Genomic DNA, 26,287 nt, shown 5'->3' on the forward strand with positions numbered 1-26,287 from the left:
TCCCACATCAGGCAGTACTTTCTCCCTCTGACCCTCCCCCTTCTCATGCTCATTTTCTCTCCCAAACAAATAAATAAAATCGTAAAAAAGAAAAAAGGGAGAACTTCACCACACACTTCACCAAGAACCACACCCTTCACCAAGAACCACACCTGGAAAATAAGGATCAGGGCAAGTTTAGCTTTATAAGCCTGTGGGAGGGAAGAAGCTAAGCTGAATTCGAAGGACGAGAGAGGCCGTCCTCTCTCCCCGTCCTTTCTCCTCTCCACGGAGCGCCGCAGAGAAGCCAGCAGACCTCAGCGTTTCTGCTCTAGTCTGGAAGCAGGAGTCACGCATCCTCTTAAGAATCTGATGGAGGGCCGGAGCGTCTCAGTAGGAAAAAAAATACACATGCACAAACAAATCATTGTACATAATTCATTAGGTTCCTGCCCTCCTGTTAAGTCTTGCCCTAAATGGGGCATGTAAACAATTCAATGACAAACATTTCTAGAGAAGAGATTTTATTTCCATTCATAAAATATATCACTAAATAGCTGAAAAAAGATACATATTATTTTAAAACATAGATTTAAAAAATCATATCAGCTTCTCCTTAGCAAAATGCTTTTGTGTTATCTATTTACAAGAACGTACTGTACCTCAGGTACACAATTTTCACTCAAGCCAGCCCAAGAAGGCCTTTGGATCTGGATAGATGCTCCAGGAAAAGTACTTATCAGCTCTTCCCACCTTGTGCAAAGGATGATTTGTTTTTACAAAAGTCCCTTTGAAAACAAGAGTAAATACAGAGAGCTTCTAGAGAAAAGCCCAGCAAAGCAGCAGTTGAGATCATGCTTTCTTTTGGTGATGAAATTAATCCTGTTTTGGTAATCTATAGCCTGTTCAAGGAGGGGGTCAGAGGGAGGAAAGCCTTAAGACTCAACTGTTTCTCTAGGAATCTTCATCATGAGCCTGTGGAGGCAGGAGCCCCGAGTCCACCTCTCTGCTGTAAGGTCGCCTGTTTTGGTAGACAGAAGGACGGTCTGAGACGTGGCCCTCCATGTTCTGATACATCTGAAGGTGGGGGAGAAGACAGAACTCTGATTACCATCCAAGGAAGACGGACATGTCAAGGGCCTATGTTGCAGATTACTTGCTATTATGATACATAAGTCTTAGAGGACAATCTTAGAGGATGTTAATTGACAAACCAAATTCAGTTTACTAATGGAGAAATCAAGTCACCATCAAATAGCTGATTCCAGTATCATTTCTGCTCTTGCATATAAAGTCCAAATCTAGAAATCCAAAAGCCGAGCAGTAAAACCATAAAAAAGGGGCACCTGGGTGGCTCAGTTGGTAAGTGTCTGCCTTCGGCTCAGGTCATGATCCCAGGGTCCTGGGATCGAGCACTGGGCTCCCTGCTTAGCGGGAAGCCTGCTTTTCCCTCTCTCATTCCCCCTGTTTGTATTCCTCTTTCACTGTCTCTGTCAAATAAATAAATAAAATCTTAGAAAAGCCAAACAAACCCATATAAGAGAAAGGCCACTAAAAATGATCTGTTCATTATGCAATTAATACATGTGATTCTTGAGTTTCACTTGGGAGGTCAGTGGCTTTAAAATGTTTTTCCAAAATGAAAACAGCTCTACTTTCTGTCTGATTTTAAAGTTAACACACATTCATATAGACACCTTAAGCAATATAGGAAGATATATAGAAAAAAAACTAAAATTGTCAGAGATAGCCCCCATGACAGATGGCTTGCTGTGTATACACAATTTTGTGTTGGTAGGCTCAGAGTGTAGACCTTGTTTCAGAACCTTATTTTGAATTTCTAAGATGTTGTTTGCAGGTTACAAATGTTACACATTTTCACTATTTACTAAATATGAGCACATTCATGTTTTTAATAGTAGCCTAGCATTCCATAGTATGGATGAACCATAACTGACCTTTCGATGGACTGTTTGTATAACATCGACTGAGAAGTGCACACTGGCCCTGTCTGTCTCCAGGGTGAATGAGGGCAGTGGAATTGCCAGGTCAAGGGGAATGCACATTGGAATGGCGACGTACCTCGACAGGCTGCCTGGCAGAAACCATTACTTATTTCCACTCCTCTCCGCTGTGTCGGGGAACAATGCTGCTTTCTCCCAAGTCCTACGGCAGGGGTGTTAACTATCGCCCTTTAACTGTTAACTGTTAACTCTAGCCCTTTGTCCAGGGAAGGTTTGATCTCCTGGCCTGCGTGTTTCATGATAAGCAAAGCTGAACATCTTTTTCTAGATGCGATGAGCATTTGCACTTCATTGGGAATTGTCTGCTTCCCTCCTTTGCCCTTTTACATTGGGCCATCCAGGTTTTTCTTATTACTTATGAGAACTCTGTGATGTAGGGATCCTGGATTCTTATGTGAGTTGGACAGACTCCCTCCCTCTCCCTAGCCATCACTACTGTGTATTTGTTTGTGTTAGTTCATTTGGCAGTTATCGTGTTCACTGAATGGACCATCTCCTCCTCTTATTTTTTCTTTCTGGAAAACAAATGGACAAAAATTTCCTTTTAAACCTGGTCTTCACCATAACAGTCGCCTCTATCCTTAAGGATGAACAGTAATGATACGTTGTTTTTGTAGAGCGGACCTAGCAGTTGGTTATGACCTGTCGAACCAAATATTCACGTCCAGCACTGAATTTCGACCATCTAAGGAAGCCTGGGACAGAAATAACAGTAACACTTCAAATCCAACAGCTCCACACCTGAATCCATTATCTCTGATCCCCGATCTTCCTCTCCTTCCTGGATCGACAGTTTCACTTAGTGAACCACCCCGACTCCAGTCCCAAGATCCAGGACTTTCAGAATCATCTTCTCAACCTCGCTGTACTCCCACAGCCAGAGACTGGGTGCTATTCTGGTGTGTCCCCGCTTTTAATGTCTTCCTGTTCATTGCTTTAAGAGATTTTTGTATATGTTAAGTAATTAATTAGTTTTATTGATGTATAGATGAAACACAGTGTTACACCAGTTTCAGGAGTACAATATAGTGATGCCGAAACACGTCTGTACATTATGTCGTGCACCCCAAGAGCGGCGCTCCCTTCTGCCAACATACAGCACTATGACAACCCCATTGACTGAATATTCTCTGTGCTTATTATTGCCTTTCATCCTGGTGACTTTCATTCCCTAACTGGACGCCTGTGCCTCCCACCCCCTCACTCCTTTAAGTGATTTTAAAATGAATTTTTTAATTGCACAAGTAATACATGTGTATATTCTCCTTACAAAGATTTTGAAACCCTAGCTTTTCAAGTACATCAATAGAAAGAGGTGAATAAGATTTTCTTACATTTTTTAAAATGGTGTGTCTATCCAAAGTATGTTCTTTTTATTCTGAATGTCATCTGTGCTTTCTCTTTTTTCCTAATTGTTCTCTTCATAGTGTGCGTTAGTGGTATATTTGTACACCGTATTAACATACAATATTAATATACAGTGTAAACTAGATCCAGACTCCTGTGTTCAAATCCTCAGTCTGACACTTACTGGGTTACCTTGGGCAAATGACCGAACTTCTCTGTATCTCAATTTACTGATCTGCAAAAGAGGTAATACTAGAACTTACTTTGTGAGATTGATGTGAGAATTAAATGTTCTTATGGGTAGTATATTAGTAGAGTGTATGGCAGACACTTAAAAAATGTTTGCCCTTAAATCTTACTATTATTAGTTCAAAAAACAACTTCTGTGTTTCCTGATCATCACTATTATTTTGGGGGCTACTCTCAGTTTAATTAATTCTGCCTATAACTTTATTAGTTCTTTTATTTTTTTTAACATTAGTTATTTATTTTAGAGAGAGAGCACACACAAGCATGGGGAGGAGGGAGAAGGGGAGGTAGAGGGAGGGGAGAAGAATCTCAGGCAGACTCCATGCTCAGCATGGAGCCCAATGACGGGCTCCCTTCCAGGACCCCGAGACCACGTCCTGAACTGAAACCAGGAGTCCGACACTTCACGGGCTGAGCCACTCAGGCGCCCCTACATTAGTTCTTTTCTTCTGCTTTGTTCATTTTCTTCCCCTACTCCCTCCTCCTTATTCATTGTGGGTTTTTTTTTTTTTCTTAGCTTCTAGAGTTGAAAGTTTAAGTCATTCATTCTCATTCTTTGTTTTCTAATGAATTTAGAGTTATAAATTTGGCTGGCTCCTACAGGTTCTAATAATCAGGGACTATTTTTATGTCTTTTTCCTTCCTCCTTCACCTTCTTGTGAACCAAAGGCTTCTGTAAGAAGCATGAGTTTTAATTTCTCATGTAGGACACGGGGAGCTTTTCGGGTACGACTGGTGATTTCTCCTTTCACTGCACTGAGGTTAGTAAATGTGATCTGTGTGATAACAGTCTCATTTATTTTGATATTCTCTCTTTTTTAAAAGATTTTATTTATTTATTTGACAGAGGTCACAAGTAGGCAGAGAGACAGGCAGAGGGGGAGTGGGAAGTAGGCTCCCGCCTGAGCAGAGAGCCCGATGCGTGGCTCGATCCCAGGACCCTGAGATCACGACCTGAGCCGAAGGCAGAGGCTTAACCCACTGAGCCACCCAGGCACCCCTGATATTCTCTTTCTTAAGTGGACTTACTAATCTTGACATTTTGAGCTTTATCTATTTCGATGAATGTTCTTTATTGCTCTCTTCCCCACTTTGTGGCATTGATCAGGTTTTCTACGGTCCTTTTTTCTTCTACCCTGAACCTGAGATTATAGATTATATTTCTGTTTTCACAGTGGTATACTTACATTTTTAACACCCATGTTATTCTTATGTGTATTTAACACTGTGACTCGTCCCACTGCGGAACTTCTGCATGAGCCCACCAGAACTCTCCCTACTCTCTGGGAAAACACTAGTCCTCATTCTTTCAACTTTCAAAGAGTTCTCTGTTGTGGGTCTTCCCAATTCAGTCCTAACTACTTTCATTGTCTCAGGGGTTTTCCACAGTTTCTGGTCCACAAAGATCTCCTTCTGGCTTTCAAAGGCGATTATGGCCTCAATTCTTTAAAAAAATATAATAAATAATATGTGTATGTATATATATATATATATATATATCTTATTTTTTAAAGATTTTATATATTTATATGAGAGAGAGAGAGAGATAAAGAGAGAGAAAACACAGTGGAGGAGGGGCAGAGGAAGAAGCAGATTCCCCGCTGAGCAGGGAGCCTGACGTGGGGCTCCATTCCAGGACCCTGGGATCATGACCTAAGCTGAAGGCAGATGCTTAACCGACTGAGCCACCCAGGTAGCCCATTTTTTAAAAATATTTATATTATATTATTTTATATTTGTATATTTGTTTATGATATAGTATATATAAATACATTATATATTGATAATATATTTATATTCTATGTATATATTTCCTATGACTTGTGGGCATGGACATGAGAAGAGCAGTGATGTGAGTTCAGGCCCTTTCCGAAACAGGAGCTGTGCGTGTCCCTTCCTTCTGCACCCCCTCTCCCCACCGTCTAGTTCACCCCCTCATCTTTGCTCACCTCTGTTGCCACAGTCACCTCAACTGATCTTACTTCCTCTGTTAGGATTTTACTTTCTCAAATTTACTTTTATGCCTGCCTGCCTTCCTTCTTTCCAGAAATATTTGCTTAGCACTTTCCATCCACTAAGCAATATGCCAGCCACTAGGTATGTAATGGCTGAACTAGGTATGTCATGGTGAACAAAGTGGATGTGACCTCTGACGTACCGTCGTGCTGATAGGCACTCATTTATTTGATAACTGGTGAGTGTCGCCTGCCTACGGGACCGCATCAGGTGATGTGAAGACGAGCATTGCATCTGCTTGCCCTCATGAACTAAGTCTAGTGGTGGGAAAGATAGGCCCATAAAGCAAAGTCTCACACACCATCACTGGAGTCTCACACACAGTTAAAGACAAAGTGTTAGGGGGACTCAGGAGAAGGACCCTGAAATCCGACTAGGGAAACTACAGGGGTCTTTGGAGAGAATACTCGATCTGGCTCTTTTTTTTTTTTTTTTTTTTTTTTAACTGAGGTATAATGGATATATAACTCTATTTAGTTTCAGGTGTATGATGTGATTCATGTATATACTGCAAAAACGATTACCACAATAAGCCTAACTAACATCGGTCACAGTCGTAGTGATCTGGGCCATCAAGACCAATACTGGAGCATCTGTCCATTCTAAAAACCCCTGTTGGTTCACAACTGTAGCACATTATCCAGTGATCTCCCTGCACTAACTCCATACCACTGGGGTTGGGTTATACCTAAAAGCATTAACCTGTGTTTTCTCAGTGAGCTTCCCTCCCCCTCTCACTTGTCCCCTGAGGGCCATTTTCCTTCCCTAGTCCATGAAGAAGCAAAAGCAGAGACTGTACAAAAAGCGTTCACATGCATACCAGGAAATATTACCTCAGGCCTGTTGGCAAGGCCTGTCTTCCCACCCAAGAGACTAGACATGGCTGTGCTTAGGACGTGTGAAGGGAAAAGCATTCCCTGAAGGAATCAGGGTTCACTCAAAGTGGGCAGAGCTGCCTGGCATGGTTGTGTAGACTAGGCCTTGCTCAGAGGTGCCCAGCCGGTGGGGACTGAAATCCAATCTCGTCTCTGCTCCCCAGGCTTCTAGACTGGATCCCACTGCACCAGCCAGGACCAAGATGTTCCTCCTGGTGTATACATCCCACTCAGAGGGGACACTATTAATCGAATTTCCCTGAAGAAGACAGAGCTTGCTATCCGTGGCTGCTACTGGTGGGAAAAAGAACCTTCCATGACAGAGGGTCAGAGACAGAGAGGAAGAGAATGGTGGTGGGGGGAGGGAGTTAGAGGGGTATCTCTGAGCTCAGACCCCCTCGGCTGAATCATCACCTGTGTGGAAAAGCTTGCCATTCAACAACCCTGATTCCCTGGACAGAGGGAAAGGCATTTGGACATCCTGTGGTAGGGGGGACATGAAAGGAGACTTGTACTCCAAGATAAGGGGTTCTGAACAAAAAGACAAGGGGCTTCTGAGCAGTAGCAGAGCCCACATCCTGGTCCACTACCTTTCCAGTCCTGTTTTTCTCCATACTCCCCCACCCACCCTATACTTTCAGCCACAACCATTTATCTTCCATTATACTTTCTCAACTTTGAACCTTTCTTATATTACTCATCTAGCCTGGAACACCCCCACTCACCCCCCCTCCCAACAGCCAAAATACTACTCTTTCTTCACAGCTTGGTACAAATAACACGTCTGTGGAGCCACACCCAGCTGCCGGGCAAGGAGAAATTATTCGGTCCTCTCTGGAGCCCACTTCTGGTTTCTCTCTCTCACTCTTCTTTTGGTTTATCTTATAGGGTCATTAACTGTGTCCAGGCGGTCTGCTTGATAGCCTTGAGGTTTTCCATCTCCCCCGACCTTGTTGGCCTAATTCCCTCACAATAATTTAGTTTCCAAATGTGATTTTTTAAAACAGCCTACCAGGAGGAAGGGACATGACCCACCCACCCAGGTCTCTGGAGAGACTACAGAATTGAAAATGGGCTCTTAATAATTTAGAAAAAGAGAACAGACAACCCATTTAAGCAGTCAGGTTCCTATGTGACTAACATTTACTGATTAACTACTAAGGGCCTGCTATGTGCTAATAGATCTTTTCACATGCATCCTACTCCTTATAACTTCCTAAAGCAAGATTTATTAATTCTATGTTTCAGATAAGGAAATAGAGATTATGTCACTTAATCGAGGCCTATAAGATGTAAATGATGGAGCCACAATTTGAACCTGGGTATTGGAGGTTCAAGGTCCGTCCTTTGTCCGCTTCCTCTAGGGAATGGCTTTGTTCACTATCATGGAATCACTTTGTTCACTTTTTCCACTAGGCTGGATTGTAATACTGAGGGGAAGAGTGAGCAAAGTGATTCCAAGTTCCCAAAGCCCGAGGATCACCTACCTCGGCAACCCATTTTACAGGTGCGAAAACTGAGGCCAAGAGAAGTAAAATGATTTGTCGTAAGTCATACAGCGATGAGGAGCTAGAGTGCTAGAGCTGGGATTAGACTCTCGTGATTCCAGGTCAATGTTTTTTCCACTCTGCTGTATTATATGTCTGGGTTGTATGGATTACTCCATACTAAAGCTTCGTGTTGAATTAGGAAAGGTCAGTGGTGATCAGGGATTAAGTTTTGTTTAGTTGTCTAGACCTATGCATTAATTAAATACTTAAAAGCATTCAATTTCTTAATCAATTGGCTGACAACGTTAGGGAAAGCTTTTTCCCCCGAAAACGCTTACCAATAAATATATCTCATCCCACACAACTTTCAGAGGGCAACCAAGACAAACTATGCTGAGAAAGACAACGTGATACTTTGATTCTTAGGAAATGAGTGCGTGTTCTGAGTTACTGCTCTCCTTTCTAACAACGCTTTGTAAAGTACCATGAAGCTACGTACGGCTTCTTCTGCATCCGCCAGCTGACATCCTAAAAATGAAGTCAGGTTGGGGAAGGATGGCCGTTTCCTTGAGTCGAAAGCCCAGCAGGATTGCATTATAAAGTATCTATAAAACCAAGAGAAGGTGGAGTAAACTGAGAAAATCCGAAAGAAGAAAAGCTGATCATTTCCTGCCATTTCTTGCTGGAGCTACTCATCATCTGTGGTCTGTTTGTTTTGTGGCAAGTACTCTACTTGACTTTGAACTCCCACCAGGAAGGGCAAATTAGGTGACGGACAGAAATGCATTCTGTGGACCAGAAATCAGGAGATGGAGTCTTAGCACCCTGAGGGACCCCTTCCAGCAAAAGAACTGAAGCCTCTAATTCACAGTATCTTCAGTTTTGTTCAGAAATCCCCAAAACAAAAAGGAAGCATTTCCTTTTCTTTCTTTTTCTTTTTTAAAAAGAGGAATCATGGATTTTGCATTAAGGAGTTTTACTTCCTTTGACATGCATTTGGAACTAGAGAGACTGTAAATTCCTGATTTCAGCCACGGTGCAGTCTGATCTGAACTTACATTTCTTCCGTAGCGTAAAAGGGCTGATCCATCTTAAATCCACTTTGAATGAGTTTGTAGAAGTTAGCGTCAACTGGAATACCAGGGTAAGGATTGACACCTGGGGGAAAAGTGAGGGAGGATACACCATTTCATTTGGTTAGTCATTCAGTGAACAAGCAGGTACTGAGAGCGCCCATGGGCCGGACGCTGCTTGGTGCGAAGCTGTAAGTGGGGAAAGTCACAGCTCCTTCTCTCACACAGGTACAGGCTGGGGGGCGGGGCAAAGACACCACAATAAGGCATGAAGTGGCACATATATAACAGATGACAAGGTGGCACGTCAAGAATGCTTTATTTTTTTTAAATTTTTATTTATTTTTTAAAGATTTTTAAAAATTTATTTAACACACAGAGATCACAAGTAGGCAGAGAGGCAGGCAGAGAGAGAGAGGAGGAAGCAGGCTCCCTGCTGAGCAGAGAGCCCAATGCGGGGCTCGATCCCAGGACCCTGAGATCATGACCTGAGCTGAAGGCAGAGGCTTCATTGACTGAGCCACCCAGGCACCCTTCATGCATGCTTTAATATAATAACAGGGATAAGGCGCGGAGGGGGCGGGGATGGCGGCCACGGGCAAAACTTACCAAGTGAGAATATCTCCCAGAGTAATATTCCATACGACCAGACGTCACTCTTTATGGTGTAGATCCCTTGGAATAAGCTCTCGGGAGCCATCCACTTTACAGGCAGACGAGCCTGTGCGGAGTCCAGGAGGAGATCAGTGGTGAACAGATCGAACGGTGAAGGGGATTTCTTTTCTCTTACTAGCTAGATGATAAAATTTCTTCGCTTCCTAAAGTCTCTCTCAATGCTTAATGGAGGAAATCATATTCCTCGAGTGGAAGTTTTTCACTTTCAAATCAACATCCTAACATAGTAGCCTGACAAAAAAGAAAAGAAAAGAAAGCAAAAAAAGCCCAAACAAACAAAAAACCCCAACGCAATATCTTTCATTTTTTTGGGAGAGAGAGAGAGAGAGAGAGCACCTGCATGCAAGTGTTGGGGGAAGGGGGCAGCGAGAGAGGGAGAATCTTTTTTTTTTTTTTTTTTTTTACTATTTGGAATCATTCTGTTTCAACTTGGTCCTGACAATGAAGATTTATAGGACAATTAGTTTTGTTTTAAAGATTTTATTTATTTATTTGACACACAGAGAGAGATCACAAGGAGGCAGAGAGGCAGGCAGAGAGAAAGAGAGGGAAGCAGACTCCCTGCTGAGCAGAGAGCCCGATGCAGGGCTCGATCCCAGGACCCTGAGATCATGACCTGAGCCAAGGGCAGAGGCTTAACCCTCTGAGCCACCCAGGCACCCTGGGAGAGGGAGAATCTTAAGCAGGCTCCACACTCAGCTCAGAGCCTGACATTGTCAGCACAGGCTCCATCTCATGACCCCAAGATCATGACCTGAGCCAAAATCAAGAGTCATGTGACTCTGAGCCAACCCACTGAGCCACCCAGGTGCCCCACAGCTGGCCATTGCTTTAAAGCTCATCCGGAACAAAGGCTGGTGATCGGAATGGGTAAGTTTAACAGCAGATAATTCCCATTAGGGAGTAACCAATCCTTTGCCCAGAGGTAAGGATATATTGGTGAATTGGCGGAATATTTTCTTAAAGCATTTCTTGGAAGAACTTTAATGGAAATGCCAGCTACAAGAATGTGGTGAGGGGAGCATATGTCATCACTTCCAGAAATGACACCAGGCTGGCTTCTGTGGCTTTAGTAATTTCCAGTAGCACGAAAGGCAGGTTTAGAGTCAGTACAGTCGGGTTAGTATCAAGACACAGAGGCAGCTAGGTTACTGGGACACAGCTTTTCGTAGTTTTTTTTTTTTTTTTTTTTTTTCCCCCGTGAAGTGAGGAGCCCTTCACTGTGCTCGTTTAATCTGCCAAGTAAAATCAGAGCTGCAAGGGCACCTGGCTGCCTCAGTCAGTACAGCATGTGACCTTGGATCTCAGGGTCGTGAGTTCCAGCCCCACAGTGGGTGTAGAGATTACTTAGGGAAATTAAAAAAAAAAAAAAAATCAAAGCTCAAGAAAGAAACCCTATTTAAATCCTACACAAACCGATGAGCTGATAGAATCATACAGGCTTGTCTGGTTAATTTAATTAATTAAAAGACTTAATTGAGGTGCCAAATGGAAGTCACCTTCCCACATAAAAGACCACCAGCTAGTAAGGTAAAGACCGCACAGTCGCCCACGAGCTTTGATCATCTTTATGACTTTAGCTACAACAAGGGAGATATGGATCTAAAATCAGCTGAGATGGCTATTAGATTCTAATGGAAATAGTGTTTGATTTGATTTTTAACATTTATTGGCTGTTTACCCAGACAGGTGCTTTCATGTTGGTTTTATTGGTTTATTCCCACAACGCCAATGTGGTAAGCAGATAATTGTCATGGGAAATGATGCACCTGTCACAGTGGTCATGCACAGGCTTGGGGCTCAGACCATTCACGCTCTAGTCCACGAGCTGTGTAACCAGGGGCAAATTATGTTCTGTGCCTCTGTTTCCCAGCCCACAAGTAGGCACTGTGAGGACTAAATGTATGAGTGTACGTAAAGCGCTAAGAAAAGTACCTAGCACCTGGTAAGCACCAAGTCACTATTATTTCACAAGTGGGGACTATAAAGCACAGGGAAATTCCAAAAAAAGGGGCTTAACTCTAGGTGTTGGGATTCTTACAAGCCACTCTTTCCAGTACACAATTTTATCATCTAGTATTTCTAATAGTTCTTAAATAACACGTCTGTCCCTAGTTGGGTTTTTGTTTTCTTTTGTTTTTTTAACAAGTAGATTTGGTCATATTTTAGATCTTCCTGTGTGACAGTAATACGATGCTAAATATTCATTAGCTCATATCTAATTTAAATATTGTATCCTTTTAAAATTTACATTTAATATTTAATTGATATGTTTTACTTTAAAAAATGCTTTATTGTAGCGACTGCCAAATTCCTGTAATTGGAAACATGACTCTAGTCGCTTTATAGCTAATGGAACTGAAGTAAGTTCAAGTAATGAATTTTTTTTAAGTGTGGCTTGTACTCCAAGGTCCCTAATTGGTCTGTTCTGACTAGCCCAAGGACAGATGTGATGCTATTTTGCTCAGCTTTAATTGTAACTGGAATATTCCTTGAAGCCACCGAAAAAGCTTTTAGGGACACCTGGGTGGCTCAGTGGGTTAAAGCCTCTGCCTTCAGCTTAGGTCATGATCTCAGGGTCCTGGGATCGAGCCCTGCATCTGGCTCTCTGCTCAGTGGGGAGCCTGCTTCCCTTCCTCTCTCTCTCTGCCTGCCTCTCTGCCTACTTGTGATCTCTGTCTGTCAAATAAATTAAAAAAAAATCTTAAAAAAAAAAAAAAGAAAAAGCTTTTAAATGTAAGAAAGCTGACTGCAGGAAGGAAGCTTTTTGATGTTGCCATCAAGCAAACCCTCGCTACAGTGAGTGCCAGTGTCTACCGTCCCAATGACAAAACACAAAATAACAGTATAAAAACATGTAAGAAATAGTGGCCTCACGTTGCCCCTGATAACATAGTTGGAGTCACTCATAATGTCCCGGGCCAGTCCGAAATCACAGATCTTCACCACCTTCCCGTGGGTCACGAGCACGTTCCTGGCTGCCAGGTCTCTGTGAACACACTGCAAAGAATGAAATTGGCGTGTTATTTAGTCCGAGGAGATCATCACAGAGGGCAATTTTGCTTCCAGTTTCACGTTCAGCAGGAGTTACAGATGACAGGAAAGTGTGGTTCCTCGAGGTGTCTTATCTTTACTGGGCCACTGGCTGTCCTCACACGGGACCTGCAGCACACAGAGTGATGGCCCACCTCTTCAGCAGTTGTGCATACAGTCACTCGTGCTACTTATGGAACATTCCCGGAGGCCAAGGAGGTAGGTTCTTACAAAGGAGATCAAACCTGGCTGGGTGTTGTGTCTTCCTATAAATAAAAGACACAATACCGGGGTCCAGTGTTGAGCTCCCTCCCGAAGGGATTTTCCAAGGCCATTGTCCAGCACTCTTACTGAGGGGTGGAGAAAAACTATCTCCTTTCTGACTGGAAAACAGCTTTGGCAATGAGAGTATGACCAAAGAATATATTTGGGGAAAAAAAAAAGAAAAATAAGTTTGGGAAGGTTGATTCAAGTGGAATTAGGAGCCTCTGAGTGGACAGAGGACATGACATGAAGCCAAGTGGTCTGACAAGAGAATTAACCCTAAGAAGGAAGATACTCAACGGAACAGAGCACTAGGAGCTAAAGGCCCAAAGGGCTCTCTTCAATCTTGAAAAAAATAAAAGCAGAAACCGGGCAGACTATAATCCCCCTAGCTCTCCTTTCTCCTTCTCCAGTTTTCTGAGAGTGTTGTCCACTGCCTGTAGACTCCATTCACGATTCACCCACGTTCCTACCAGCCCCCCACACCTGCCCTTCATCCTCCCAGATGTCTGCCCCAGCTGCCTGGGCTAAGCCCCGCAGTGACTCGCATGGCAACCAAACCGATTGAGATTGGATTTGGTGTCCTGGTGGCACCTGGTACTATGGGCAGGGCCCTCCTCCTTCACATCCCTCCTTCTGTGAATTCAGCATATCACTGGCCCCCTGTTTTCTTCCTACTGACTAACGGAAACTGTTTCTTTCTGCAGCTCCAGGCAAGCCTGCTCTCATTCCCTGGAGCAGCACCCTCTCGGTCTACACCTTCCCAAGTCCCTTCGTCCAAACCAAGAGATGCAACTACCATCACCCAACCTCTGTTCCTGACCCAAACATTTCTCCTGAGCTTTAGATAAGAATATCTTCCAGACTAGGCCCTACTCTGTTGCCCAAGGAACCACATGTCACACATTTAACTCGTGACCTTCCTTAACAGACTTCCTCCTGATTTTGTGTTCCCTGCCCTATCCCATGTTCCCTGCCGGTTTTCCTTTTCCTCAGAAATCTCTCTAGCCGAAGCATGAGCTGCATCCCCAAGCCTTTTCTGCACCACTCCCCCTCCTGGTTCTGATGGGTCTGTGCCTTCCCTGGGTTCCCAGAGCTTACTTGAACACGAATATTTACCACACTACAGGGTCATCTTTGATTTGCCCGTCTGCTCATCTCCTTCTCCCCTGTCAGTGATAAGCTCTGACTCTATCTCAGCACCTAGCACCGGACTTGGCACTAGTGAGTATGGTGGATGGAATCATGGCAGCTACAGGGAAAGCAAGGAGCAACCAGAGAAGTAGGGAGAAAAGAAACAGGAGACAGTGACATACATTATGGTGCAAGGGGTAGGGCCTAAAGGGAAAATAAGGGGGGAGCGTCTCAGAAACTGGATATTCCTCAAAAAAATTCTTATTATAACAAGCCCAGAGGGGAAAAAAGCAGGGCCCTTGACCTTAGGTTGTGAGTAATTTGCCTATTTACTTCACGACAGGCAGGAAATCAGGCCAGACTATCGAGGTCGAGGCCCTCCAAGGTCTATAAAGACACGCAACCACTACTGTAGTCAAGGAGGTGAATGATAAATGAACTATAGATACACTTGAGAAAAGAGGAAGCCAACAGCAGGCAGGGAAGATGAGGAGAAGAATGTGTCTCAGACAGGTGAATGGATAAAGAAGATGTGGTATATACCTACACCAGAGTAGCACTCAGCCATCAAAAACATGAAATCTTGCCATTTGCAAAGACGTGGATGGAACTAGAGGGTATGATGCTAAGTGAAGTGAGTCAATCAGAGAAAGACATTTATCATATGATCTCACTCATACGTGAATTTTAGAAACAAAACAGAGGATCATAGGGGAAGGGAGGAAAAAATAAAATAAGACAAAACCAGAGAGGGAAACAAACCATAAGAGACTCTTAACTATAGGAAACAAACTGAGGGTTGCTGGAGGGCAGGGGGTGGGAGGATGAAATAACTAGGTGACAGGCATTGGGAGGGCACGTGATGTAATGAGCACTCGGTATTAGATGGAACTGATGAATCACTGACCTCTACCTCTGAAACCAGTGATACATTATATGTTAATTAATTGAATTTAAAAAAAAGAATGTGCCTCAGAGATGGGGGGTGGGAAGATATGAGGCAGGAATTTTTTTTTTTAACCTGTGAGCAAGGATGCTCATATTTGGAAAAAGAAAAGCAAAGAAGGTAACATACACTTTCAACATCCGTGAGGGAGAAAAAAAAAATCCTTGAGATTCTAACTGGAGTTGTGTTAAACATACAGATTAACTTGCACAGAATTGGCTTTTCTAATAAACCCCGAATCTCTCCTACATGAACATGGTAGAGCTCATTTATTCAGGCCTCCTTTTTGGCATTTAATAATGTTTCATTTGGGTCTGGTATATTTCTTCTGTTTACCTCAAGATGATTCACAGGTTTGATTGCTATTGTGAACATCACTTTTTTCTATTCTTCAAAACTGTTGATTTATTTCATGTTAATTTTTTTAAAGTTGAGATATACCTAACCTATGACAATATATTAGAGAAAGTAATTTTTTATTTGTATTTTTTAATTTTTTAATTTTTTAAAAAAGATTTTATTTATTTATTTGACAAAGTGAGAGATACAAGTAGGCGGAGAGGCAGGCAGAGAGAGAGAGGAGGAAGCTGGCTCCCCGCTGAGCAGACAGCCTGATGCAAGACTCGATCCCAGGACCCTGAGATCATGACCTGAGCTGAAGGCAGAGGCTTTAACTCACTGAGCCACCCAGGCACCCCAAAAGTAATTTTTTTAAAGAAAAAAAAATACAGCTGAAATGATTCTCTCCAAATTCAGGACGGAGGAGGAGGGAGGAGGCAAAGGGAGGGACATGGAGAAAAGAGGGAGAAAGAGAAGCAAAGATTCAAAGGGAAAAGAGGGAAGAGTTTGGGGAATACTCAGAAGGTAACAGAACATGAGATGGTGTGGACAGAAAGCAGCCAGAGAAATGCTCACAGGTAAGAGACCCTTGAAATGTCCCAGAACAGGGCTGAGAGACAATGATAGAAAGAAGGCAAAATTGAGGTAGAAACCATGGTTTGAGGCAGGCTGCACGGCCCTCCCATCATAGCCGTGTGGGTCTGGTATTAGCATGGGAAGCGAGGGGAGGCAGCAGGTGCACCAGGATCCCAGCACACTGTGTTTGAAGCCCCGCTTACCCAGGGTTAAATGCCCACACACAGGACACAGCTTGGACAACCTGGACTGACTGCCCAAGGAAGGACTGACGCTGTAGACCTCACTTTGACTTCCTCTCTGGAAGTCTCAGGGAACTCTGGACCTCCTGGGAAAGCTGAAGTAAGGGATCTCAGGCATTCCCCCTATAATTCACCCAGAGCTGCTATAATGAACATTCTAGGTGGTTCCAACAGTGAAGAGGGTGGTGGTGGATGGCGGGGGATACAGACTGTAAGGGATACAAGTTGAAATAAGAAAAAGGAAAGCACATCCCATTTCCAAAATTACCTCGTTGTTGCTGTTAGTTTCTCCTACAAAAGGGGCTTACCGACTTAAATTCCAGAAATTCCATTCCTTTGGCAACTTGATATGCAAAGCAAAGAAGGTCCTCAAATGTCAGCACGTTCAAGTCTTCTTCTTCCTCCAGCCTTTTTTGGTTTTCATATTCAATTTCATCTGTAAAACAAAACTGGTCCTCATGCTTGCCCCAAGTTTAAGAAGTTGCCCTATTACATCTCCATGGGGACATTATCAAAGCCACAGTGAGGAGGAGCGCCCAGACTACAAAGGAAGCTCCCACTGCATTTTCCCAGTAGCACTGGGGCTAACCTGTTCACGCTAAACCGGTGGGGCCTCTGAAGGGTCAGCCAAAAGTTTCTTTTGGTTAGAAGGGTAACCTGTCCAGCTGCTTTTGTACAGACGGCCCCCTGATCAGTCAGGAGCTTCTGATCCTCCTCTTTTGTGCAAGGTAGTTTTGTCACATGAGAAAGAATTAACATTGCACCACCACATTTCACAAACGGCACTGGGCACTTACTCTACTTCCATTTAATCCTTCCAATGTTACTATGACCAAAGTACTATTAGGCCCATTTTACAGATGACAAAACTGTAGCTCAGATGATTACACAAATTGTCCAAAATCTTCCAGCCAGAAAGTGAAGGAACCCAAGGTTAACCCAACTTCCGTCTGATTCTAGGACTCATCTTTTTTCCACATGTCAGTAATCGGTGGCTCTAATTAATGTATTATTTTAAAAAGAACAACCTGACCAAATAATATAGCTCTCTGTGTTTATTAGTTGCACGCGGACATCAAACCCACAATATATAAACTGTTGGCTTTTCACTACCTTTAAAGCAAACATACATTAATAAAGCCTACAGGTGACATTAGCAAATAAAAGCATGCTTTGTATTGACACTTTTTAAAAACTAACCGAATTCCCATACCTGTTTCTATTTTAAGATGTTACTAGTTAGAATAAAATATTACCTTCAGATTGGAATGAATTCCCATTGAATCCTGAGATATGATCCGAGTCCTGGTGTAACTGAACTTCTCTTGAACCAGGCATACTATCAAAAGAAAATTATTTTGTTATTTGTGTTCTTCTTCTAAATAGACATTTTATTTAAAAAAAAAAAAAAACACAATTTAGGGACGCCTGGGTGGCTCAGTGGGTTAAAGCCTCTGCCTTCGCCTCGGGTCATGATCCCAGGGTTCTGGGATCGAGCCCCACATCGGGCTCTCTGCTCAGCGGGGAGTCTGCTTCCTCCTCTCTCTCTGCCTGCCTCTCTGCCTACTTGTGATTTCTGTCTGTCAAATAAATAAATAAAATCTTTAAAAAAAACCACACAATTTATCAAAAAAATTGAATTCTAGTTATAAATGGGCTTTTAGATTAAAAGCACACCATCCACTTGTTCATTTTTTTGTGTGTATGGACATTAAAAATGTGTGGAATCAAGCTTGCCAAGTCTAATGAGAGGAGTGATCCCATTATCTGTATAGGGTCCCAGAGTTCAAACAGGACCTCACTCTGTCCTTGCCACAACTCGACAAGCTGGGTATCAGAGTCACATTTTATAAAAGACTTGGTGAGATAAAGGTTTGCTGAAATCATGAAGCTAACAAGATGCACAATTAGGACTCAAACACCTCTTCTGTTTCTAAAAGCCTACTTTCCCTATGAAAGTTCCTGTAATACAGACTTCTTATAAAGACCTGTGTGGTGTTTTTTTTTTTTAAGATTTTATTTGTTTATTTGACAGAGAGAGACACAGTGAGAGAGGGAAGACAAGCAGGGGCAGAGGGAAAAGGAGAAGCAGGCTTCCCGCTGAGCAGGGAGCCCAGTGTGGGGCTCAATCCCAGGACCCTGGGATCATGACCTGAGCTGAAGGCAGACACTTAATGACTAAGCCACCCAGGTGCTCCAAGACCTGTGTTTTACCATCCCTCTTTTCTCAGGTTGGTCTTTGTAAATAAAGCACATTTCCTTTTCCCATGAAATTAATAAACAGTGATTACAAAACTCTCTTTTGTGGTGAATAACATAAAATCCTTCACTGAGGAATTCTGTGTGCATTATATACAATGATTCCATTTATTCCAGCATACAAATTCACCCCGACTTATAATTTCCCCTATCTCTGGCAAATGGCTTTATGCTTGCAGACCACAAATATTCCTAAGTCGCTTCAGTGTCATTAATACCCCAGTGACTAAAATGAATCAAAGACCCTGTTGACCAGCATTAGCTGTTGCTAACCATGGAATGCTGATCTCACCATCTGACTCATTAAGAGACTCTATTCTAGAATACAGATGACATTGCAGAATTTTCTCAGTTTTAAAGCACGAACTGAGAAGTGTGAAAGACAAGACCGGTGTGACAGGCATGAATTGGTTTCGGGCAACCACACAAAGACGTCCATGGGGATCTCCAAGTGGTCTCCTGGCTTTAAGATGTAACATCCCTGTCTTAAAAGACTCAGTGTCTTAAGAGGCCAAAGTTCTACGCTGAAACCTACACACCAGGAAAAGGGAGAGCTTTCACGTGTGTGGAGGAAATAGGATGACACTGTGGATTGAGGAACATAGAGATAAACTGACATTGACAGAACATAGAGACAAATGTTAACCGCTACTCAGTTTCGTCCCCATCACATTATGTCAATTAATCCATTCTGATTTTTGAAGATCCAATGTGTGAGTTCAGAGCTCTTTTGCACCAACCTCCCAAGACCTGCACTACTCTCTGTGAATATGTCATGGGAAAGTGTTCATTCTACCAACTCCTATGCGTCATCCAGGAGAGCTGAAGGACTGAAGAATATACTCTTCCCCAAACTGAATATGTGGCCAGAGTGTGATTCAGGCACAGGTGGATGGAGACAGCTACAGCCCTTGTACCACAGGAAAGCGAAAGTCTCATTGTTCCAGATCAGCAGAGAAGCTAGAGCGAAGACAAGTGACCTTTCTAGATCTTAGAGCCCATAGACCACACGAGGTTGGACTCTGGCCTTCAGAGACTGCCCAGTGCGGGGTGTTTAACCATCACACTGGGGCTGTGTTCTGTGACATATCATTGTGAAACCCTGACCCACTTCTCTTACCTGGAATTTGGGTGTGATTGGAAAGTGGGGTAAAAACTGAAATTGTGTTCCTTGAAAATCTCCGTCCATGTCCTGTGGAATTTTTCTCTTTTATTTCTTAGATAGTTGAGAAGATCACCATAGCAACAATATTCAAAAATCAAGTAAATTGGTCCTGAAATAGAATTTTCATCATAGGTATACAAATTCCAAATATTTCTTTCAGATATCTGTGTGACAGACAGCATCACCTAGGAAAGCCTACTGCTCCCTGACTTGGGGAGAGTACAACTTTTTCTGACTTTATCTCTTATACTTTAAACTCAATTTTGGCTTTTGGCTCTAACTCCTTTGGAAAGCGGTATTTTCCTGCCTTCCATGTGGGCCCTTGCTGTCCATCGCCTCACCAATAACCAGTGGCCACTTGGATTCTCCAGTTTGCAACTGGGAATGATATGCCAGCAGCGTGGTGAGCACTTGGCAAATCTACGCGGATCTGTTGTTCGCCTGAGGAGGGAGATACAGGTCACGGGTATCCTCCTAGATCCGTCAGCTCTTGTTCTTTTTTGTTTTGTCCCCGTCCCAGGAGGAAGGAGCTGCGAGCGCATCCTTCCGGGATTTCTAGGCGGAAGTGAATCAGAGCGCATGCGCCACTGCATGCTGGGAAAACGAAGGTTGGCATCCTGGCCTTGTTGTCCCGTATTTGAAGCCGACCCAGCTGGGCAGCGGCCAAGCTCTGCGGCCTTTCTCCCCACTGCAAGGAGGCCAGCTTCACAGCCTGGGGAGAAGCTCCACCTGAGCACGTAGAATGAGAGTCGACAAAATGCACCAGCAGTGCTGCTGTTGTTTTTAAGGAGGTTAGAATTTTGTGGCCCGGCCCGGTGCAGGGAGGCATTCTCTACACGGACTCATCCGCTCTCAGAGCGCTCAATGTCTAACTCCGCTCGGGTTTGAGGGCCCGTACGAAGATGGAGGAGAGAGGAAAAATTGAGAACAAATGTCCTCTTTGTCTTCAGGCTAAAATATTTTTGATGAGAGGTTTTTAGTAGGAATTGATTACCTGACAGTGTGCATGCCCCCAGCAGATTCACGATATTCTCGTGGTTTCCCAGGTGAGTCATCATTTTGAGTTCAGACATGAGAGCCTCTCTTTCGGAACTGTCTGCTTTTTCTGTCGATGGAAGAGCATGAAAAAATATAAAACTAAAGTAAGAGAGGTATTTTAGATCATTTAATAAATGAAAACTTTCTTCAGAGCAGATTTGCATGAAAATTTTAAAATGTATAAAATAATACATGAATTTTGAATAATACTATCTTGGGTTTAAGACAGAATTTCAAAGATTGCAATATAAAAGTTTGGTCTGATAATGTGCCTTTCTGCTGGACGTTCCTCTACTTACCCAAATAAAAATCAGTAGAGTTGACCCTCAAAAACAAAATAAAACAAAATGCATTATTTTCCTCTATGGTAGAAGTTAGTAAATATACTGACTGAAGGGAGGAACATAACTTTCTTTTTGACTCTTGGATTTGTTGGACACAGAGAGACAAGATAGGAATGTTAGCAAGGTTGGCTCCAGCTTGTGGTCCTCAGGTCTAAAACCTTAAATTTGTCAATGGGTCCAATGGTGAGAAGGTCAAAGAGACCAATTCCCTCCAACCAAGTTCTCAAGAGACTCATTGATTGATCATGAGAAATATATCTGGCAAATAGGCTAGAATGTATCCGTTGGCCAATGCATTCTCTCCCTGAAGATAAGTCTAGATAGTTTGGTAAATTGTACTCATAATCTTGCTTAGAAGCATATCATGAGGGTAGTTATTGATAAACTGAAAGGTCTCATGTCACTGAGAGTGAGGTGCCCAGGTGATCGGGGAACTCCTGCCCAAGAGTGTACTAGAGCCCTAGAGGTAAGGGCAGGGTCCTTGGACTTTCCTCTCCACACACCAGGTACCTACTCCTCTGTTAATGTCTTCTTTCTCATAGACATAGTAACTTTTTTTTTGCATTCACTGAAAATTTGATCTGATATTCCCAGGTGTCATTATTTTGCCTTGGAAGACACCTAGACTTTATGCTAACTTTTTCAGATCACTGATGCTATCAATTTTGATTTAGTGAGTTCTTGGGGGTATCCTTACTACCAACATCTTGGCATGGGAGTGAGATTCTTCACTGTGAGCACTATGACCCACCAGTATGGGTTATGTCTTACGCTGTTTCACGTTTTATAGAGGTCCATGGCATGTTCCTCTCAACCAAAGTGATATATTTTATGGTGTGCTTAACTTTTTCAAAGCACTGTCATTACCCGACTTTCATTTACTCTTATCCATTCATTCACTGAGCAAGCATTTATTGAATGTCTACAGTGTATGAGGCAACGTGCCAAGCAATGGAGGAATGAAAGACAAGATAGAGCCTCTGTCTTCCTGGAGTTTAGAGTCTCCTGGAAAAGGAAGACGAGTAAATAAACAATTATTACAGTGTGATAAATACAAAGTGGCAAATGAATGGGGGGGTGCTGTGGGGTCACACAAGAGGGATACCTAACCTAGCCGTGGAGAGGTGCGGAAAGGGACGCCAAGTGCCTGTTGCTGAGACGTGAGGAAAAATAAGAGTTAACCAGGTGAATTTACAGTGGGGAGGGAGGGCGAATATTTTATACTGAAGTAATAGATTGGGCAAAGATCAAAATACAGAAAACACAATAAACAGATCCAACCCCTGTCCTCATGAGACTTACAGACTAATGTGGCAGATGAGACATTAATGGGATAATTAAGCAAATATGCCATTAGAACTGTAATAAATTGCATGGGAAAGAAGTCTGCAGAGAGCTAACAGAGCATAGGGCATGGAACTTGATCTCTTCTGCGGTGTGAGAGAAGGCTTCCCTGAGGAAGTGCTATTTCTGCTGAGATCTAGAAGAGGAGTGGGAGAGAACTACGTGAAAGGGGAAGGGTGAGCAGAGGGATCAGCTTGTACAAAAGCCCTGGGAAGGGAGGGAGCATGGAGCTCTGGAGGAACTGAAAGAAGGCCAGTGTGCTCCCGTGCTGAGTGCAAGGTGGGGAGGTGGGCAGCCAGATCCCGCAGGGCTGTGTAGACTAGTTCAGGAGTAATTAAAAACACCTGGCAACATGAAGTAGGAAAATGATCTGCTTGGAGAGGATGGGTTCAAGGAACACCAAGCAGGGAACCTGAGAGGGATGGCTATGTAGGGTGCTAGAATGAAGATGGTTTCTGGTTTGCCTGACTGTGGGAGATGCGGCTAGTCACTAGTACTTGTAACCAGTCACAGACAAGGAGCGTTGGTGGAGGGCCAGGGCTGGAGGAGTTCAGTCTGAATTACAGACACTTTTGAGACACCCAAGCATTTAGACAAAACCTTGGGCTCAGAAGGGAGGCATGATTGTGAGAATGTGGGATGAAGTCAGGTTGTCTTTGACCTAGCCTGTGGCGAGCGTGTGGAGGGAAAAGGGAAGGAGGCCCAGGAGAGAGCCTTCTGGAACCCCACCCAGAAAACTGGGTAGAAGAGGAGGAGCCAGCAAAGGATGGTGAAGCAGGTGGAGAGGGAGGAGGAAAAACAGAAGAATATGGTGACATGGAAACCAGAGGAAGAAAGCATTTAAAGGACAGAACAGTCAGTTGTGCCAATTTATGCTGAAAATTCAAGCAGCATGAAGACTGAAAGATGTTCATTAGACTTAGTTTGTTGGAAGTTGCTGATCACCTCAGCAGAAGCTGACTGGGGCTCTGGCTGGGGGAGCAATGCTAAGGGGAGGGATGGCGGTGGAGGCCAGGTGGGAGGGCATGAAGCCACGAGTGGGAAGTGAGAATACAGAGGGCTTCAACTTGTTCTTCTACCCAGAGTGTGTGTCAAAATGTGAGAAAGAACATCTGCCTGTAGTAAAAGTACCCCCTAATACTGAAGCCGAAAACACTCAAAAAAAACAGAAGAGGAAGAAGAGGCGGAGTTTTGCATTTGCGACTTGTGTTTTATATTCACAACTTGGTTGACCCGAACCCCAAGTCAGTCCCCTTTAAGCCCTGAAGAATGGCAAGCCATAGCCATAAAAATGATGGAAAAGAGTAGATGAGGAGGTGGGAGACCATGCCTCCCATTTTTGTGCATGGTGTGGACATCATTCCACTTGTACTTTTTTTTTTTAAAGATTTTATTTATTTATTTGAGAGAGAGACAGAGATGGTGACAGTGAGCACAAGCAGGGAGGAGAGGGAGAATCAGGCTCCCCGCTGAGCAGGGAGCCCCACACAGGTCTTAATCCCAGGACCCTGGGATCACGACCCAAGCCAAAAGCAGACCCTTAACCGACTGAGTCACCCGGGCATCCCACTTTACTGTACCTTTCAGCATTTTGACTGCCACCTGGATTGAGACTCCTGTTTTACTAATTCCATAAGCTGTTGCATTCATCACTTTTCCAAAAGCACCTGATCCTAATACCTTCCCTGTAAGACAAATGGTCAGTGAGGGCATGTTAGAGATTTTCCAACAGAAAGGAAATGCTACAGAAACACTGGGACCGGTCGGTTCTTACCAAATTCTAAATTTTCTCTTGGAAACTCCCATTTGATATCATATTCATATTCTCTGAAGTCAACGTAGAAGTACTCATTATCCAAAGAGCCGGTCACCTGCACCATTTGCAGCTGACTTTCATACCTGAATTGCTTCAGAGATGAAATAATGGGTCCATGAGCAACAGGCAGTCCCTCAGAAATGGGAAACAGGGAGGAATTTTCACCTGTGCTTTTACCTTTTTGTACTTGTGACAGATCAGCATGGTCAGAGCAGCGATGAAGGGAAGACACAGCCCAACTGTTGCATAGAAGGAGATGTTGTCTTGGATGAAAGGGAAGGGCCCTGCAAGGCAAGAGTGTCACCGAGCAATGAACCCGTGTTCCTGGTGGTTGGACTAGAATCTCATTATCATCTCTCACCTCCTGTTTGAGGAACCATCATTTGCAGTCCTCGCAAGCACTTGACAAATACTCCTCTCCCCTCAGAAAATCAGGCAATGTCCATCTAAAGGCCAAGTTCCCTTCCTAGAAAATTGTGGCTGACTTTGACCCCATTCTTAAAAATCACTTATTAGGGTTATACAAATGACATCGAGTTAAACCCATGGGATATATAAGTCAGATTAAAAAAATAAAAGAAGTTTGTGCTCTCCCGATGAAGGTATCCTATGAATGGGAAGTTGGTCGTGTAGGTGGGCAGGTTCAGACTTGTTTAAGTTTGGAGGGTTCTAAAAAAAAACAAACTCAAAAGTATAAAAAAGCAGGCTAAAAGAACAGAAGGAGATGAACCAAGAGGGAAAATGGAAGGGACCCCAAATTACTAAATCAGTTTCTCTTGAGTTGGATCTTTCAGTAGATACTTCCTGTTCTCAGGGTTTATGGTTCTGCCTCCATCACTGTAATGCGTAAGTCACACTCACGTAAGCAGAAGTCATTCTGTCCCTGAATTACAAAATGGCAAAGGTTCAGTGGGGATTCTTGCCTGACTCAAAAAGCCTTCAAAAAGCACACCGAACCTATGCGCTCTGGTGAAATTCCCCAAATAAAAGCCAATGATGGGGACAGCCTTCTAGTGGGGAATTCCTGGAGGTGGTGTATTATGGTAGTGACTACTGTATACCTGGCGAGTTTAGGAGGATTGTTTCACAGGATGTGCCAAGGGAATTGTAGGCACAGCACTTCACCAGGAATCCCTTCACGGCCTCACTCATGTTAAGGGTGCTGCTCGATAGCCACTGTCCAAACACTTTTCGGTTAGCCTTTTTATTCCAGATTCCTTCTGTGATCTCCTCTGTGCAGCTGAAAAGAAATGGCCGACAGAGAAATCAGGCAGGTGGGGCTGTGGTCAGATTAGAAGTTAGGATGGTCTCGGGAGCTTGGAAAGGGATTTCGCTGTTCTAAGTTATCAGAAATGCTCTGTGACCTTTGAGAATTATGGTTGACTCAGAAGGTAAACATTTTAAATACTTCACCATTTCTTCTTAAAGGTATTCATGAGAAAGAGTCGATATGTCAGAGAGAGTAAGAGTTCTATGTTCTTCCAACACAAGAGACACCAATGTCCTGCTTACTTGGGAGACTTATCTGAACACTTCTTCCAGGTCCAAGATGGTAATGGGTAGCCATCAGAGGAACACGAAGCCTGACTTGCTGATGTCTTGGCTAGCACCTGAGGTTTCCCTGTAGAGAATAACACCTAAATTAAGCTCCTGTGGTATGGGACTTTCCAGAAATGGCTTCAGCGTTCGCTTCATCAAGGCTGCCCGTCCACTCCAGGCTGTTTGTGCCTCGGCAAGGGTGTTTCATAGGCAGGATGACTCAAGCCCTCTGGTTATTCCCTTTTTGCCCCTTGTATGGAATTTTCTGTCCAGGCAGCCCTACCACCCATCTGCAAAACACCCCTTTTCCACGGCCAGGCCCCTCCTGTAGAGAGCCAAGGCGCGCTACTCTATAACCTCGAAGAATCAAAATGATTCTGAGCTTCAGGAGAAACCCTTACAAAAGTCCAATGAAATGTACTCTCCGCTTTTTATATCTTCTTTTAAAGAAACAGAAATTACTAAGACAAACCAATGGCAGATATCATGACTTTTAGCTGTTCCTTAACATGACCTTTCA

At 43.4% G+C, this 26,287-nt stretch overlaps 1 protein-coding gene across 3 annotated transcripts in view; it reads right to left on the reverse strand.

Annotated features, from left to right (window-relative positions):
- Positions 1 to 412: 412 nt before the first annotated feature.
- The window catches only part of FLT3 (fms related receptor tyrosine kinase 3), a 117,027-nt gene continuing 91,152 nt past the window's right edge, over positions 413 to 26,287 (reverse strand). For all 3 annotated transcript variants that reach the window (XM_032879965.1, XM_032879964.1, XM_032879963.1), the window contains 14 exons: positions 25,741 to 25,849; positions 25,290 to 25,468; positions 24,406 to 24,512; positions 24,187 to 24,319; positions 23,993 to 24,097; positions 20,681 to 20,791; positions 19,642 to 19,795; positions 17,519 to 17,601; positions 16,571 to 16,698; positions 12,606 to 12,728; positions 9,663 to 9,774; positions 9,039 to 9,138; positions 8,480 to 8,585; positions 413 to 1,056 (listed from right to left, as the gene is read on the reverse strand). In XM_032879965.1, the coding sequence (XP_032735856.1) occupies positions 934 to 1,056; positions 8,480 to 8,585; positions 9,039 to 9,138; positions 9,663 to 9,774; positions 12,606 to 12,728; positions 16,571 to 16,698; positions 17,519 to 17,601; positions 19,642 to 19,795; positions 20,681 to 20,791; positions 23,993 to 24,097; positions 24,187 to 24,319; positions 24,406 to 24,512; positions 25,290 to 25,468; positions 25,741 to 25,849 (1,673 nt within the window). In that variant the 3' untranslated portion in view covers positions 413 to 933. The remainder of the gene's footprint in view (positions 1,057 to 8,479; positions 8,586 to 9,038; positions 9,139 to 9,662; positions 9,775 to 12,605; positions 12,729 to 16,570; positions 16,699 to 17,518; positions 17,602 to 19,641; positions 19,796 to 20,680; positions 20,792 to 23,992; positions 24,098 to 24,186; positions 24,320 to 24,405; positions 24,513 to 25,289; positions 25,469 to 25,740; positions 25,850 to 26,287) is intronic.

Source organism: Lontra canadensis, unplaced genomic scaffold, assembly GCF_010015895.1.
Source record: "Lontra canadensis isolate GAN:19392208 unplaced genomic scaffold, GSC_riverotter_1.0 scaffold67, whole genome shotgun sequence".
Lineage (NCBI taxonomy): Eukaryota > Metazoa > Chordata > Mammalia > Carnivora > Mustelidae > Lontra > Lontra canadensis.